Raw genomic sequence first — 19,523 nt, 5'->3', positions numbered from 1 at the left:
GTCTTTTAGTTCAAGTAACAATGCAGCTAAGAAAACTTAATCACACTTTTGAATTATATATAAATAAAACCTTCATGGATTTCTATTTATCATCATTTATGACACGAGTTTTTCCTGGTGTCAAACAAAACTAAGGGTTACATCGTTGGCCTCTGTCCAGACGCTTTGAGAGCACGTGTAATGTTCTAGTAAATTGCTCAATCTATACCTACTCCTAAGAATATCTGAAATAAAACTGTTTTGACAGTTTGTATTTATAAGTATGTAGACCTAAATTGGTATGTACATATATAACTGATATATATATGTTACACAGGCCTTATATGCCTGCGCCGGTTCAATTAATTAAGATTAGTAAACACGGAGATCCATTAAAATACATGAGTCTGAAAAATATATTTTGTGCCAATAAGACCAAAGAGGTATTTATTAGTATTCAGTGTCTAAGGTACACCGATAATAAATTCCCAGTGTGACAACTTGTATCAATGATTTCAAACAACAACAAGAATCATTACAAAAAAAGCTTTACACTATGTGGTACAGGTGTACAACAAATGATAGAAAAGGAGCAAAGTAAACTACACAGTACATTAGAAAAATATCAAGGAATAGAAGAAAAGAATAGATGTTCCAATAAAATACAAATAATAAAACAAGAGTTGTTCGTCAATAAGCACTAAATACATCGATCAGGCGGAGAGCGTTGCCTGAACAACGACAGCAGTCCCAACTCTTGTCCCGAGAGAAACGGAAGTGAAACCATGGTGGAACCATGGTGGAACTCTGTTAAGAAACAAAATCAAGGCAGGTCTTAAAAAGCTGCGACATAGTAACTTCTGGGGGAAGTTACAATACACGTCTATCTGCCTTGAAGTCTAAACTTGCTCTCCTACTTAATCAATAATAATTCTCCTTTATATTGAACAAGAGTATTTATCGGCTCACAAGTAGTAATTGGGCTATCACTAAACTATCTAATGATGAGTATTTTACAATGACTGAAATAACTATACATATGTCTGGCTTGTGGAAAGTAGTATCTTAATTCATACACAATCACAACCATCTTGTATCAAAGGTTAATGGACATAAACACATGAAAATATCATACAATGGGTTTTCCAACACAAGGAGAATCACACTAAACAATATCATACAATTCAAATTGCATGAGGATCTTGGGATATATCTCTAAAATTTACTAGAATAGAACATGAATATACTTTTAGAAAGGTGAGTGTTCGCTTACCTGTTAAGAAACAAAATCAAGGCAGGTCTTAAACTTCTGGGGGAAGTTACATTACACGTCTATCTGCCTTGAAGTCTAAACTTGCTCTCAACGAGAAAGCCAATCTTCTAGCAAACCAGGCAAACAAACCCACCATTCCCTATCCCCAAACCAAAGGAGTGCCAGCAAATGTATCCACTGGTCATTCATGAATTATGTACTCTACGAATAAAGGAATAAACAAGGCCTATAGAATAGGGGTCTCTTTGTTCCCATCTCTTTGTTTCTCCAGTGACATATACCGGAGAGGTGATCTTAATAGAAACATAGTTTAAAAGTAAAATTTAAATAGGAGTTCAACAATTTAAAGTAATATAAGCTTACTCAAAAATAGAATAAAGGTTTACAAAAAAATGGAATATACCTTGTTAATAAACAGGGTCTGACATATAAAATATTGATAAAACTGTTCTTCAAATCTAAACGAAGTTTGACCCATTATTGCAATCTGGTTAAAATATTGAAACAACAATCTTCTATGAGTCATCATCATCGACTATATTTGGTAACCGAATTAAAAGGATATTCTTAAAAGCTAATAACACCAAGCAAACACATTGAAGTAATAGTATTCTACCACTCTTATGATCAGTACATCACAGACAATCTATGATGTACAATAACTTATTCCAAGGCATGACTTTAGTAACCGCGGTTCTAAAGGTGAGAGAGAGCAGCTTGGGGGTTCAAACCCTGAACAACAACAATCTTCCAGCCTCTTCCCAAAAAGGGCCCTTGAGGCACATGTAGAACGTCATTGTGAAAGCCCCACAAGTGCCCTACCCTCCCCCGAAAAAAATTTAATAACAGTTGAAATAAAAAATCATTGAGAGTACAAATCACTAATGAATATACCCGTTATTTTTTTTTCTTTCAATTGTTTTAAGCATATTGGTTCTTTAATCTTGCATAATGCATCAACCATTCGACTTTCATTATACACAAATCAATTGAAAGCGTGAAAAACAGGCAAAACACAGCAACATAAAGTACGACTTTTGATAATACTTTATGTACAGGGAATTCACCATAACCAGGCAGAAGAATGATTAATGAAAGATTAAATTTTGTTTTGACATACTAAACCTAATCATCAAATCAATGTTAATCTTGCAAGATTTTTTTTTCTTCAATATGTCACAATTATCTTTCAAGTCTATGCACATTACATGATGCAATCACATTATATAGCGGCAACCGGTTGCTAACCGGTAACAACAAGTGCAGATTGTTGGGTGCCAGAAGTCGTAGCAATTTTTTTTACTATAGTCTTCTATAGGTTGTCATTGATCGGGGACTGGTTTTCTTCGCGGTTTTTGATCGGCTGGATGTTGTCGATGTATCAACAATGATTTGCTAACTAAAGTAGTCGTCATAAGTTGTTTTTTAAGGAGATGACCTGTCAGCGACGTGTCACCGGGAGGGGAGGGGGGGGGGGGGGGGGGGAGTAGAGTTTTTTTTAAATTTTTAGTCGGCAATGAATGTCGGTTTTCGGCGGCCTGTCGCCACTTTAGTAAAAATTATATCTTTGCCCAATCCATCATCTGCAATATGTGAATGGTTTATATGTTTGTACTGTCTACCTTTCCAATAGGACTCTCGAAATAAGCAGAGAGATTTTTCTTAAGACAAAATCATGGTTCGATGATTAGCATACCTCTAGGAACCATGAACTTGTCGACTTCTTTAATGACGTACGATCGGTTGGTATTATCATAGTATGTCGTGATACCGATGCTTCTCGTATAGTTCTGCCTCGTGACCCAATAGAGGAAGCCATTGATGTAGCTCAGGGATTGGAGTTGCCCGTAGTATGGAGACTGCCCGCTATAGGTCAATTCTGTAGCAATCGATTTGTCTGGAGAAGTGCTCATATCTTTGTAGAAGACTCTCCCACCAGTAATGCTACAGAAGAAGATACGACGTGGATTCCCTGACAAAAGAGGGCGAAAAAATATTGTAGAAAAAAGGTGTTTATTAAACATCTACCTACCACTGACAATCGATGAGTCGAGGCGTGCTCACATCTTTGTAAAAGATCCTCTTCAGTCTACAAAAGAAGGTACGACGTAACTTCTCTGACAAAGAAGAAAAGAACTATTGACAAAATGGGTTCATAAAACATTTACCTAGCACTAACATCCAGGCATGCATACCTTCCATCTTGTTTATTATGTATATATATATATATATATATATATTGTTTAAATAATTTATTTTGTATATAATTTATTATACATATAGGTCTATATAAAAGGATACGCAAAAATCGCGGGGGGATCCTAAGGCGGCCTCACCTCGAATGGATTTTCCACAATGATGTTTATTTAAAGCTGCTCTGAAATATAATGCTTTCCTTCTGCTTACACCTAGAAGCCGAAGTCTGATTTTCAGACCCTTCAGTACTGCATAGTCGTACGTTTTGTGCTGAGTCGATAAGACTCGATAAGTTTAATTTTGGTCATTATAAGAAGCGGGTCACTGATGTGTACGCATGATAATGTACCCTCTACAGCTAATTCGTCGCTGTTTTCACGAAGTGACGGTAGTGAAAAAAAATTGCATTCACTTTGCGTGACGATTTTCCTCACTACCGTCACTTCGTGAAAACAAGGACGAATTCTATCTATGTTATTAACGAATTTAATATTCAGTGACTCACTCAACTTAAGTGTCTTACAGTGAAGTCTAGAGGGTAAACGGTTTCCTATGCTAACCGTTAAACGTTTACAATTCACAGATAGGACATACGCGACATATTTGTGATTCCTGCAAAGTTCTACAGAATTTAATGTTGGCTGCAAAAGAGATACACTATCTTTAAACACGAAAATACCAGATTGGGACAAAAAAGTCAATTTGCTCGAAAAAGGTTTAATAGCCTGTTGAATGTTGATAGATTATTGTACCAAGGAAAGAGGCTTGTTTTAGTAAGGCAAAAGCTCCCAAATATAATTTAGAATAGTGCTCAGTGGGAAATAACCAGGCCCCCCACAGGCCCCTCACTCAGTGTTATTTAGGGTAGTCATTTTCGTGTTCCCAGCACCCCCTCCTTTTTCAGCATAAGTCCGGTGTGTAAAGTCAATACGGGTAGACTTTTTTCTTTTGTTACGAACGGAGATTTTGGGAGCACGCATGCGGTCCCTCCGTTCCCGGAGTGGGGGGGGGGGGGAATAATTCCCGATTCAACATTCCGGTGAATGATCTTTTTACATGCTGACCATTGTTTATACCTACGCATGAGAAAGATAGAAATTTGTAGTAAAAGGGGTAGTTTTCACGAATGTTCGCGAATAATTGTTATTTTAAAGCACCCAGTGGTCAGTGAGCTTGATAGGATTAATATTCAGTATGTGTATTCTACGGTTGAATCTATTTTGAAAGAGAAAAGATAACAGGGGCGCATCCAAGAGTTTGAATAAGGGGGAGTACACTGATGCCATTCATTTATATACATGTTTACAAATCATATTTTAAAAAACGTTTAGCGGTTTACCGCAGCATTATCTGAACAAGTCTTTAGTTTCTTGGTCAAAACTATCATTACGTTCATGTAAAAAGAAACATCATTTATATACTAAAAACTCACTGGTGAAGTCAATGCTGAGTCCAGAGAGATCGTTGAGATGAATATTTTTGTATATAGTTTGAAGTGCGTCTTGAGGCAGGAATAAATGTTTACGAGCAACTTCTCCGTTCATAGTCATGTAAATATACCTAAAACATAAAACAAAGAGTGGAGTAACGGTCATAACGATTATTACAAGGGAGAACATTGAAGACTGATTTTGTGGTGCATAAAAATCGTTGTAAAATGGGAGGTTTTTTGCCTGATCAAAATGAAAAGGAATTGAAACAATCTTACTGAAATTCGATCACATGCACTGCAAACAGAAATGGCCATGCATGGGACAACACACACGTCTGGCATAAATATGTTGTCCAAATGCTCAGCCATTTTGGGGTCACAATTACATGTTTTCAAATATGAAGACGTTTTATGAACACTCCGTTCCAGGGCAGAACATGTCTACTATGAAAGGCTTATGGTTCTAGGACAATTACCCCCTGAAAAATCACCCCCGGAAAATTACCCCCCGGAAAACTCCCCCCCCCCCCGGACAATTACCCCTCGGAAATTCCCCCCCCCCCCCTCCCAGAGGACAACTACCCCCGAGTAGAATTACCTCCCGGAAAAATACCCCCCGAGGACAACTAACCCCCGGAAAATTACCCCTCGGAGAATTACCCCCCTAGGACAACTACCCCCCCCCCCCCCCCGAGGACAACAATTTAGTAATTTATGATAGTTTAACATTTCGTTCTCTTTGATTTATTTTCATCGAAATACTGTTTACTTATAAGAATGCGGGATAAAATAGAATACAATAAAATCAACTATTGAGAATGCCCCAAAATGGAATTCTTGACAGTCTTTGCTAACATGTCGGTAAAAGAAAACCAGATAATAAACATCCGCGTTTAAGGTAGCGACCCCTTACGAACTTACGAACTGCGAATCTGCTTTATGTCTGCTTTTCTACGCCTTTTTAACGCTTTTCAAGTCATTTCGTGTATCACTATAATGTAGCTTGTGACCAGCACCTTCAACCCACCGGAAATCGTGCCTCATATCTTATCGGAAATGTAGACGTTTGTATCGGGATATCTTCATGTTTCTAGGATTCATTCTGTGTCTACTAGGATAGTCCCACTTCATCATTTTCCTGCTGTGTTTGCCCGTCGAACGCTGTCGCTACTAGCTTGACCAAAAATTTGTGAGTGCCGGCCCATCCCATTTTTCTATTGTTATATTACGTAACCCTTCTCAACATGTCAAAGCCAAACCTAAGATCGAGGGGCCGCTTGCACTCAGCTGATCCGAGTACCCCACCCTCTGCTCCATCGTTGGCTAAGCCGACACAAAGCCCAGTGTACCTAGATCGCATTGATACTGTCGTACAAAGAGCGGTTGCCGTGGCAATGGAACGCGAAAGACAAAAACTCAATAATGACATGGAGAAGCGTGAAAATAAATTGTGTGAATTACTTGATGAAAAGCTCGCTAGTCTCCAGAATTTGGAAATTTCTATTAATAGCAAACTGCAGAAACTTCGTGACATTGAGAAATCAGTTTCTGATAATAAAACTGAAGTCAATGCTTTGTCAAATAGGCTTGACCACATCGAACAATACTCCCGCCGAAACAATATTCGCATTCTGGGAGTAAAGACTACTCCAGATGAAGACACAAACGAGATTGTTTGCAACGTAGCCCAACAGATTGGTATTACTCTCACCCCTTGTGACATCGATAGATCACATCGTCTTCGCAGACCAAACACCAACCCTCACGATGTCCAATCTCAAGGATCGTACGCCGGCGCAGCTCGAAACGTCAAGTTATCAACCCCGCCTATCATAGTAAAGTTCACTTCTTACAGGCCTAAACTAAAGATGATGAAAAATCGAAGAAAATTGAAAGGCACAGGTACAGTGATTGTCGAAGATTTGACTAAGAAGAATTCCAATCTTCTCTTCCAGACGTCGAAACACACAAACGTTAAGGCTTCCTGGACCATTGACGGACGCGTTTTCGCGTTGGTCAAAACAACAGGCGGCCATGAGATGAAAAAACTTATTACAGGTCTTCCCGATCTTAACTCTATCTGATATATGTGACTGATAAGCCATTTTTGGATTTGATCATTTACTTGATCTTTCCACTGATTGTTTTTATAGTAATTTTCCCGAATTTACCTTTTCCGGTGGAAATTCATTTTGCTGATATTATACAAATTTTGTCGATGCTTTATGTATTGTGGTTTTTTTTATTGTGTATACAGTTTTTTTGTTATGCCTGATCGTGATTTGTATCTTCAATTTCTCAAGACTTTAAATTGTAAATTCTTCCTTCCAACTTCTTAATTTCTCCCTCTCCCTTCCTTTTCTTCGTTTTTTCTCCTGTTATACTCCTAACTTTTTTTTCTTTTTTTCTTCTACTGATATTGTATTATGATGTCATGTGTATACTGTAACTGTAATTGTAACCAATATTCTGTATGCCAGTGTTCATTTCCATGCTGTACTCATTCTTCATTTCCTTTTCAAGACTTGAATAATGATGAACTTTGTGCAATATTTGGTAGTAATACTACAGATACTCATACTGATATTAATAATTTAAACTTTTTATCTGGAAATGAAGATGAGTTTCATTTCAGTAGGTTTCTGAACTGTAAATATTATATTGATGAAGATTTTACGACTGAATTCAGTAACATTGACCATCATTTTAGTATTTTACATTTTAATTCCCGTAGTTTGAACACAAACTTTAATGCTATATCCAATTTCATCTCTACTTTATGTATAGATTTCTCTGTTTATGGTTTCTCTGAAACTTGGATTAATGACAGTACGCCACTATTATTTAATGTGTCTGGTTATTCTTTTATACATTCTGATCGCCAAGAAGGAAAGGGTGGAGGTGTTGGTCTGTTGGTCGCTGACAATTTTGAATATGTAATACGCAATGATATATTATACCCCTCATGCGATTATGAATCACTGTTTATTGAAATCAATTTGCCGAGACATAAAAATATTATTGTAGGTGTTATATATAGGAAACCTCAATCAAATATCAATGATTTCATCCCTGTCTTTGAAAATTGTTTACAGAAAACTAATACTGAACATAAACAGGTTTATATAATGGGCGATTTTAACATTGATCTTATGAAATATACTGGCAATGCTGTATGTAATTTCTTGAGCGCAATACATTCAAATTTTTTTATTCCTTTAATTGATAAGCCTTCAAGAATGACTGACAGATCAATATCCCTTATTGATAACATATTTACAAATAACTTTGATCTAAATGTTTCTTCTGGTTTGTTTTATAATGATATATCTGATCATTTCCCAATATTTCAAATAACACAAAAACAGTTTCCTATCTATAACATTTCTGTATATAATACTCGTATTATCAATGATGTATCTCTTAATGTTTTCAAAGAGGATTTGTTACGTAATGACTGGAATATTTTTAATTATACCGATGTAGTCGTAGCTTTTGAAAAGTTTTCGACAACTTTATCATTACTTTATAACAGAGCATTTGTAAAGAAAACTTTTAAATCTGTTCGTAAAAAGATTAGAAAACCGTGGATTACATTTGACTTGTATAAAAAGATAAGGAATAAAAATAAAGTATATAGAAGGTATTGTCATTCACCTACAGAAAATAACAAGAGGAAATACGTTCAATTACGGAACTACACTAATAAGTTATTAAAACTTGCACGTAAAGACTACTACAAGATGAAATTTTATGCAATAAAGGGAAATATGAAAAAAACATGGCAATTAATCAATGGTATCCTGGGTAAATCTCACAATGCCTTACCTAATTTCATAAATGTAAATGGAAAACAAATATCTAATTCTAAAGATATTGCCAATCATTTTAACACTTTTTTTGTAAATATTGGTCCATCTTTGAAAAATTCCTTATCCTTAGGCAATACTGACAAATTTGCCAAATTTTTACCAAAGCAAAATTCCAATTCTGTATATTTTAAAGCTGTATCTGAAAATGAAATTATTGATGTAGTAAAAAAATTGAATTGTACAAATAGTTGTGGCATTGATGAATTCAATCCTGATGTCATAAAGAATGTAATACACTATATTGTTACACCATTGTGTTATATTTTCAATTTATCGATTTCTACTGGAGTTGTTCCCTCTAGATTGAAAATTGCAAAAGTTGTACCTGTTCATAAAAAAAGTGATATTCATAATGTTGATAATTATAGGCCTATATCTATACTTCCTTATTTTTCAAAAATCTTAGAAAGGCTCGTCTATAATCGTACATATAGCTATTTATGCACAAATTCTATTTTGAATGATAGTCAGTATGGTTTTTTAAAGCATGTGTCGACAGAAATGGCTGTTATTGATCTTCAAGATTATTTAATTAGTGTATTTAATAAAAAATTGCATGCTATTGGTGTTTTCTTAGATTTAAGCAAGGCATTTGATACAATTGATTTTTCTATATTATTATCCAAACTTGCCTGTTATGGGATAAGAGGTTTACCACTCCTCTGGTTCAAAAGTTATTTACATAATAGAACTCAATGTGTATCATTTAATGGTGTTTTATCTGATTATTCGGAAATCTCATGTGGTGTGCCCCAGGGGTCAATCCTGGGGCCCCTTCTGTTTTTACTTTATATTAATGACCTTCCATATTGTTCTGATAAATTGAAATTCATTCTTTTTGCTGATGACACCAATATCCTCTACACCTCAAATGACATTGGATCTTTATATAGCACGTTAAATATTGAATTGCGGAAAGTATCGAATTGGTTTAAATGCAATAAATTAATCTTGAATGCTGGAAAGTCAAATTTTATATATTTTCATTCCAAATATAAACCGGTTTCTACAGAGCTCCTCAATTCATATCAAATAAAAATGGATGATAATGTTCTTAATCGTGTTGCTAATACCAAGTTCTTGGGTATTTTTATTGACGAAAGCTTATCCTGGAAAACACATATATCCCATATTAATAAGATAATGTCCAGGAATACTGGTGTCATCAGCAAACTCCGCCATACTTTGCCTCAATCTGTTCTTCTTATGTTATACAATACACTTATATTACCGTTTCTTAGTTATTGCAACATTGTTTGGGCAAACACATACCCAACCAAACTGCATCGTTTATATATTCTACAAAAGAGGGTTGTAAGAAATATAACGCTATCTCATTATCAATCTCATTCAAGACCACTTTTTAAACAACTTAATATATTGAATGTATACCAGTTAAATGAATATTTATGTGCTATACTTATATTTAAGAACGAAAAAAGTCTGCTTCCTGAAAAGTTATCCGATATGTTTATAAAAAACAGTACAATACATAACCATAATACTAGAAATAAGAAGAAATATCACCGATGGTGTGTTAATACAAATTTTGCATCATATTCTTGCAGACATCATGCACCTGAAATTTGGAACTTGCTTCCGACTAATATAACTTCAATCTCATTTTACAACAGTTTTAAACGTAATCTCAAAAGTTTCTTGATTGCGCATGACTCTCACTGAATGTATTTATCTAGCTTGTTACCCCTCTCTCTTTTACTCTCTCTCTTTCTTTCTTCTCCTTTGCTATCTTCTCACTTTTTCATCCTACCATGTTGTATATCATGTACTGGGTTTGTGCCGGTTGTTATGCAATTTCTGAATGATATTATCCGAAACTTTACTTGCTACTTGTTTTCTTATCATATTTATTATATCTAATTTGATAGGAAGCTGTCCAGACAAAACCTTTTCTTGGTTTTTTTACAGCTGTGCCTTATTCTGTTTTGTATTAATTCATTTCACATGTATATACTATCCCAATTTATGTATTATATTGTACATGAAATTGTATGTTTTTACTTTGTAAAAATGTTTTTAAAGATGGAATTCAATAAACTGAACTGAACTGAACTGAACTGAACTAAACATTAGCCTATGTATGCGTATATGGAAAAAAACAGTGCTGATGACATCACGAGTTCTGCTCTAGATTACATTTTAATAATATAACACTATGAGAAATATAAAAAGATTGTGTATATTTGAAATTAAAGCATAGAGAATCAAATAAGATGTTACGATTTGTCTACATATATTCATGAATTCATGCGTGCAATTTATGTGCAGTATTTATTTTGTATACATACTGGGATTCCTAGGAAGCAAGGACACTTGTCGTGGTATGGTTTAATCTCATTACTTTCAATCGAAAGATTGAGAGGTTAAATCCCTGCCCGCCACTTCCATCGTCTAAAAAGAAACTAATCCACATTTACTACTTTCCACCCAGGTGTGAATTAAAATCTGATAGGCTATAGAGCATTACATAATTATTTCGCCGCTCGGTTACTATGAGCAGGGTTAAAAAGGGGCTATTTGAAATCATTGAACAATTATCGAGGAACAACTATCACATTGCTCAAGTAATAAAGTACAACATCAATTCTTTATTTCATCTGGGCATCGTTTCACAAAACCGTCGTAAGCACTAGTTTACCGACATCCCGTCGATTCACGTCTTAGCTTTAAGAACACGCATTTCAATAAACTGTCGTCGAACTTATACTTATGACAGTTTCGCGAAACGGTACCCAGAGTTCAAGCAAAACGCTTTATACCCACCCTTGTTCCTCATCGGTCTGCAATGCTCTTGGTTCCTTTATACCTTGTGTTGCAAAGTCAGGATCATCTCTCGGTATTGTTTTGTCCGGTTTAATTGACATGGATGTTATCTTGTTCGACAGGGTATAAGCGATGTAGAGAACCCCCAGTTCCTCTGCAATGGCAACCCCTGCGGGTGCTATGATAATTATAGAGGAAACAATACAAAGTTAAGATGTAAAATTTCTAAAATCCTGATCGTTATATCTTCTTATAATTCTGATACATATTTGAGTTGTTAATTAATTTTTATGAGTAGACTTCTACATAATAAGAAAATATCAAGACTTTCTTATTTTCGTGATTGTTACATTCACCCAAAAGGCTACATGAAGATGGCATGAATACAAGCAAGTTATCAAGAAATAAATTCCGGGCATCGATTCACAAAACCGTCTTAAGTATGAGTTCGCCAACAACCCATCGAAACACGTGTATAAAAGTTACTAAGCGCTTCAATGTTTTAATGGACTGTCGGCGAACATGTCCTTACGACGGTTCCTGAAACGATGCCCTGATCCTACGAATTTAAAGGTATTATGTCCCTTTTGCAGCCAACCTCAAATTATGTAGAAATTTGCAGGAATTGTGAATATGTCATGTATGTCCTATCTGTGAAATTTGAACTTTAGCAGTGTCCTAGTATTCAAATTATACAAGGAAACCCGTTTACTTGCTAGACTTCACTGTCAGACACTTTTGCGTGACTGACTGGCTTTTTTCTTCTTTGGTAATAACATACATAAAATGAGCTGTAAAGGGTACATGAGCATTTGTCTACATCGATAACCCACTTTTTGTGATGGCCAAAATTAAACTGATTGAATCTTTGCGCAGCATAAACGTATGACCATTCTGTACAATGGTCTGAAAATCAAGACTGGTACTTATTGGCTCTATAGCTCCTAAGTAGATTTGACAAGTTATAGTCGTTATTTTCCCACTTGAAGACATTTTCAAGCCCCACCTTTTTTAGGGAAGTTCTAAATAAGTATTATCTTTCAAATGCCTTTGGAATTTAACCTCTTCATTCATTCGGCCTGCAAATGGGACATAGTACCTTTAAGTGTGATTAGAATAGCTGTGCGTGCAGCCGTACAACTATAGATGACGCCCTCTTTGCGTGAATCATACAAATTTTGCTCGATGAATTCGATTGTTAGTCAAGTGAGTCCAGCAAGTCTTGCTTTTTACGTAGTAATACTTTACAATGGCGGATTTGTACCAGGACCTGTCCCTGTTATTTATTTGTATTATAATTTTTTTTTGTATACAATATATCCACAATCTAAGCTACTAGTTTACAAAGTGTCGTGTGAACTGGATGTTTGATTAAAACATAATTAATAATTGTACCTACCCTCGTTGCTGGCAAAAGTCACGACCTCTCTGTTTAACCCGTTCACATCTGCTCGATATATTTGCTTGGCTGTGAAATCATTCCAATAGAGCTTCTTCCTCGTAGAGTCATACGCTAAGAATTCTGGGTGCCACGTAGAGGGGATGGGTTTGAACGATAATTCGTCTCTTAGGTCAGCAAAAAAGATCTTGTGCTCTCCAGAGTCTGCCACGAATATCTTAGCGAAGGATTCTGTATACAGCGTATGGAAATGTATTTACAGACGACTATAGTAGGGGGCTCTCATGGGGGATTGGAAACCATTCAGGTGTCCACCCAGTACAACAGGGGCTGATCTATACGGGGGGGGGGAGGGGGTTTAAACGCCCCTCCCCCCTTGGGCTGCCAAGTGAAAATGTGATGTGCATAGGACGCGTCGTCATTGGGTCACCCCTCTTAGCAAAAAGATTGCTCCCCCTTGTACACAGGTATTGTCAATTACCAGATTAGTCTTCAACTTTACGATCAACAAGCTTCATGTAATGCACCTGCATTTTCCAGAAGTTTCCCCATTTGGTAAAATTATTATCTTTCATTTTTCCTCACCCAGAAGGCTCTCCGTGAGAGATTATGGGGGGGGGGGTGATTTATTAATGAGACTACGGATTTGCTGTGTCCAGACTTATACACCCAGTAATAGTATATCCAACAAGTCTGGTGTCAGCGAATTATGAACTTCTGCACATGGAAACTAACGACCCTCTCCCTTTAAAAAACAAACAAGAAAAACAAAACAAGTCAAGTTTCGAGGGAAAACTAATATGGTTGACAATAAACACTTTAATAACAAAAGTGTTTTTTTAGAAACTGGTGTGATTTACGAATTAAAGAAATTAACAGAAGAGGCAGACGGAGGGTTGGGAAAGAGCGAGAGAGAAAGAATCAAATATAGAAAACGTAGAGACGCCAGAACAGGGGTGGATCTACATGTTAAAAATGGGGCACAATGTTTATGAAGTTTTCTGACAAGCAAAAAAAGAAAGAACGACAAAAATTTAAATAATACTGATCTGCAATTATATTAGAACAATATGCGTGTATTTATGCCCGTATGCTCTACGTCGTAGACGAAGGAGTATCTTTTGGACCAACTAGACTAATTTGTTAGAAGTCAGTAGGATCGAGCAAAGTTAAGATCGGAAGGGCGAAAGAAAGGCATTAAAAAAAGACCCGACACAGACAAAAATGGAGCCTAGATGGTAATGCATGAGTGATTTTGCAAAACGGAAAGTTTAGTGAGCACGGTGGGATACTGGAACTGTATTTAGTTTGAAAAGAATCGAAATGGAAGAATGGATCTTAAACGTGTCCACAAGTACAGTTTGGTGACAGAACAAATTGTAAAAACGGTGCCCGTGCCTTCCTTACTATTGCGGGTTACTATTGTATCGTCTAGCTGAGTTCTTCTTTCATCCAAAATTTATTTGTGAACCCTTTTTAGGTCCGTTCTTCTATTACGATTTTTTCCAAACTTCGTAAATACAGTTTGACGTCACAACCAGTGGGGTTATAATTTGCAGAATGAGGGGTCAGAGGGAGGGAAAAATAATGGAGAGATAAAGAGAGAGGGAGGGAGAGAAAGAAGGGGAAGGAAAAGGGAGAGAGAGAGAGAGAGAGAGTGGGGTTTATTGTATATGAATAAATTATTGCGTACCACTAGTCACGTTAGTTGTTGAAGGATCTGATGTTGATGTTGATGATGATATAGCTGACATAGTGGTCTCCGAAGTAGACACAGCTGTTCCATCACGTCGTGTTCTTGGTAATTCTGCTGAATAACACCAAATGAGAAAAAGAAATGTTCAAATTTAACGATAGTAGATTTTCATATCTTTTGACACTCAATTTTTGTTTGATGATAATTTTTGTTTGATTTTTGTTTGAGCGTAAACATCAGTTGGTTCAAAACAAGTTCAGTCAATATCGATGGTCTACGTCTTTGACGTAACATTCTTTATTTTTGTGGCTGATTTATTGTTGCAATTATAAAGAGTATGAAAAAAATGACATACCAAAATTAGAAACGCAAGGAATGTTAAATATTGATAGAAATGGAGGAACAACACCCTCCTTCAAAAAAAGGTGAGGATAGGAGACGGAGAGGGGAGAGGAAATAAATAAATGATTAAAACTGTTTTCACAGGTACTTCCGCACTCGAACAATTGCACCCTTAAAAAGGCATTAAATCTTGTAGTTCAGATTCGAATGTTATTTTTGTTGTAATCTAAATCTCCTTGATAATAAAAGGTTACTCTGGCGACAATACTTTTATTCAGAATCTGATCCATATTATTTGCCAACCAATGAAGTAGAAACGTGGGATAGGCACGGGAAGTTCTCCCAATCATGACAAAATATTGGAAAAGAAAAAAAAAGAGAAGAAAAGGGGAAGAGAGAAAGAGTAGAATGTTCTTTTCACCTGAGAAAGCCTAAATCGACCCTGCAAGTTTCCCGAGAACGGCGAGCAAGAAAAGAAAAATGATTTGCGTGTATTGAATCCAGAGTGTGCTCTACGTCGTAGACGAAGGAGCATCTTGTGGACTATCTAGACCAATTTGCTAGAATGAAGTAGCATTGAGCAAAGTTGAGATATGGAGGCGAAAAGACAGGCGTGACAAAAAGACCCAAACAGACAAAATGGAGCCTGGACGGTAATGCATGAGTGATTTTGCAGAACGGAAAGTTCGGTGAGCACAGTGGGATGGTGACGACTGTGTGTAGTGTGAAAAGAAGTGTACTAGAAGAATGGTCCTTAAAAGTGTTTACAAATAAGATTTTGGTGAAAGAAGAACATGTCAAGACGGTGTCTTCCATATTAACTCGGGGGTATACTTGTCTTGATGAGTTCTTCTTTCACCCAAATTTCATTTTTGAACCCTTTTTGGATCCATTCTTCTATTCTGATTCTTTCCAAACTTCATAAACACTTTTTGAAGTCATATCTTATACGTGTTATAATCGAAAGAAGGGAAAGGAGATGTCGAGGGAAGGAAAGATGAGGGAGGGAGGGAGACATCGAGAGGGGAATGGGAGAGAGAGGGTGAGAGATAGAGGGAGGGGTGGTTCATCGTATAATAATAAATAGTGCATACCACTAGTCATAGTAGTTGTTGGTGGATCTGATGTTGAAGTTGATGATACCGATAGGAATAGATTTTTATATCTTTTGACACTCCGATTTTTTGTTAATGGTACTCTTGGGAGCGTCAACATGTCAAATGTTTAGTGGGCGGAGAACAAGTACAGTCAATTTCGGTGGTCTTCTTTGACGTAACACTTTGTATTTTTGTTGCTGATTTATTGTTGCAATTATAAAAAGTACGAAGAAAAAATGACATACGAAAATCAAAAACGCAAGGAATGTTAAATGTTAGTAAAATTTGAACAGCCCCCAACCCACACCCTCCCTCAAAAAGGTTTACGAAGTAGACGGAGAGGGGGAGAGGAGATAAATAAATGGATAAAATTGTTTTCACAGGTACTTCCACACTTAAAAAAATTGCAACCCTAACAAATAGGCCTGAAACATTATAATTCAGATTCGAATATTCCTTTTTTGTGTAATCTAAATATCCTTGATACATAATTAAAGGTTACTATGGCCACAATACTTTTATTCAGAATCTTATTCCTATTATATGCCACCCGATGAAGTACAAACATGGGAGAGGCACGTGAAGTTCTCCCAATCATAGCAAAAGAATGCAAAAAAAGAAGGAAAAAAAGAGAAAAAGGGGGAAAAGAGTGGAAGGTTCTTTTCACCTAAGAAAGCCTAAATTGATCCTGCAAGTTTCTCTAGAACGGCAAGCAAGAAAAGAAATGTCGGGGGTATGAAGGCTAAAAGAAAGCCGCGTAAAAAGACCCGAAACAGACAAAAATGGTGCCTGGACGGCAATGCATGAGTGATTTTGCAAAACGGAAAGTTCACTGAGCACGGCGGGATAGTGAAGACTGTGTTTAGTTTGAAAAGAAGTGGACTAGAAGAATGGTCCTAAAAAGTGTTTACAAATAAAATGTTGGTGAGAGAAGAAGATGTCAAGACGGTGCCTTCCATTCTAGCCCAGGGTATAAGATGGAAGGCATCGTCTTGACGAGTTCTTCTTTCACCCACATTTCATTTGTGAACCCTATTTTTGGTCCATTCTTTTATTCTGATTCTCTCCAAACTTCACAAACACATTTTGACGTCATGGCCAATACGTGTTATAATCGGAAGAAAAAAGAGGAGATATATCGAGTCGAGGGAAGGAAAGATGAGGGATGTAGGGGTAGGGAGAGAGCGAGAGAAAGACAGAGAGAGACATATGGTGGTTCATTGTATAAGAATGAATTATTGCGTACCACTAGTCATGATAGTTGTTGGTGAATCTGATGTTGATGTTAATGATGATATTGCTGACAAAGTGGTCTCCGATGTAGACACAGCTGTTTCATCGCGTCTTGTTGTAGATAATTCTGCTGAATAACACCAAATTAAAAAAGGAATGTTCAAATTCAAAAGTCAGAAGTTTATAGATTTTCATATCTATTGACACTCCACTTTTTCAATGATACTCGTGGGAGCATTAACATGTATAATGTCTGTTGAGGTAAAGACATTACAGTCAATAACGGTGGTCATCACTCTACAAAACTGAGCCAGGAATAACACTGTTTTGTTCGTTTAAAGTAATGCTTGCATTTTTATAATTGTAACGAATCCGTTCCACTGGCTGCCTGCCCTCACAACAAAGAAGACGAAAGACTAGCAATTAGCTTTCATCATTTCGTCGCTGTTTTCACGAAGTGACGGTAGTGAAAAAAATTGCATTCACTTTGCGTTACGATTTTCCTCACTACCGTCACTTCGTGAAAACAAGGACGATTTTAATCACCACTCCTTTCGTTGATGATCAGCCATGCATAAAGTCTGTTGTCAACCCTGTTTCTTGCTACGGCAGGCAGCCAGTGAAAACGAATTCGTATAATCGAATTTTTGGAAATGCAAGCATTAATTTAAACAAACAAAACCTTGTTATTCCTGGTTCATTTTCCTGATTTATGTGTCATATGAAAGGGCAGAAATGAACTTTCTGGAAATGTGATTTTCTCTTTAAAATTCAGACACCATTCGTCAAATGACTTTTTAGTATACCCTTTTATCAAATTGTTTTTAATCACTCATGCGTGAAATATATATCAGATGAGTTGCATCAAATCAAAGAAGAGGATTTAAGCATCACAAATAATTATGTGTCATTAATTAAGTATGATTGTGATTAAGTAATGATAAAACATCGATAATTCTCGGTTTCTTTTTTCCTGGGACGCACTGTATAATCTCTTTACTTTTGACCCTCAGATTTTACTGTTTTTATTTTCATAAGTACATTACAAAATTTTGTATCCGAATCTGGATGCAACCCCTTCATTGATTGTCTCGTTAAAAATATTTACACACATCTACTAGTCTAAACAATTAAAGGGATCCAGTAACTTTGTCTCAGATTCTGAAACAAAATCCTGGATTTATAAGTATAAATATTTAGGTCCGTCAGGAACCCCATGCCTTTTACAAGCCAATCGCCTGTCTGATTATCAAGATATTTATGATTCGAAATCGAAACCAAATTTAGCGTTTTCCTAAAAGTTTTCATAAAACTACAATCTATTAGGGAAAACGAGTATGGTAAAACCGGTCACTCAAAGATTTGTTACTTTTCTTGATCATTTTGAAGCGCGAAATTTTATTAGGGCTTTAATAATACACCATAGCACAGACACTGAGAACACGTAGGGCCATGTATATCAGGTTTAACTTTGTTAAACGATGCCTTAAAGGGACAATAATGGTGTAATCATCCAGAATTCGGGCAAATATCTCTATAGTGTGTCTCAGAAAAAGTAAACCTCCAAACAAACGGTTAAGGCGCGTTTAGATAATTTATGACGCGGCAAAACGGCGAAGGTGTTTTTATGACAACGTAAAGTATAATACTCTTCACATTTCTGTGTCTTATACCACTGCAGAGCGCGGTGAATACGCCCAAGACGCAGTTGCTATTTAATTACACGTTTAAAAAAAAAACCGCTGCGGTGTTTTAATCTTCTGCTCCGGTCTACCGCGCCATATCTGAACACGCATTTATTGTTGTACTCACCATCATCGCAGTTTTGTCCTTTAAACCCAGTCGAGCAATGGCAGTGGTAACCATACATAGTCTCCTCACACCAGCCGTTGTCACAGGGACTACTATAACAGTCTACAAAAACAAATGAGGGCTCGACATATAGCCACCCTGATACTGGCACGAAATTTGCCCCCGCAATGCCACGCAATGCATCGTGCCAATGATATGAGTAAAGTCTTCGTGAATAAGCGTGAGGAGTTTGTGAAGGTTGCAGGGTGCGTAGAGAGAATTTTGAAATTCTCAAAAATTCGTCACGCACCAATTATCGTACCTTGTCCGTGCCACTCTCGTGAACCATGCATGAACACTGCGCAAACTCGGCGCGAGCACTGCCGACGGTGCGTGTCAATGCGTGTTATAATGCGTGCCATGGGAATC

The 19,523-nt window shown here is 36.6% G+C and overlaps 1 protein-coding gene across 1 annotated transcript; it reads right to left on the bottom strand.

Annotated features, from left to right (window-relative positions):
• Positions 1–398: 398 nt before the first annotated feature.
• On the bottom strand, positions 399–14,689 carry LOC105437460 (low-density lipoprotein receptor-related protein 6-like). Its single transcript, XM_030987474.1, has 6 exons — positions 14,629–14,689; positions 12,936–13,166; positions 11,537–11,714; positions 4,881–5,008; positions 2,949–3,224; positions 399–1,545 (listed from the first exon to the last, which is right to left on the bottom strand). The coding sequence occupies exons 1-6, from the start codon at positions 14,687–14,689 to the stop codon at positions 1,454–1,456; spliced, it is 966 nt and encodes a 321-aa protein (XP_030843334.1). The 3' UTR covers positions 399–1,453.
• Positions 14,690–19,523: the final 4,834 nt, after the last annotated feature.

This window comes from Strongylocentrotus purpuratus, unplaced genomic scaffold, assembly GCF_000002235.5.
Source record: "Strongylocentrotus purpuratus isolate Spur 01 unplaced genomic scaffold, Spur_5.0 spur5_scaffold_16, whole genome shotgun sequence".
NCBI classification, from domain to species: domain Eukaryota; kingdom Metazoa; phylum Echinodermata; class Echinoidea; order Camarodonta; family Strongylocentrotidae; genus Strongylocentrotus; species Strongylocentrotus purpuratus.
The sequence above is the reverse complement of the archived record's forward strand: the minus strand, read 5'-3'. Positions and strand labels throughout refer to the sequence as shown.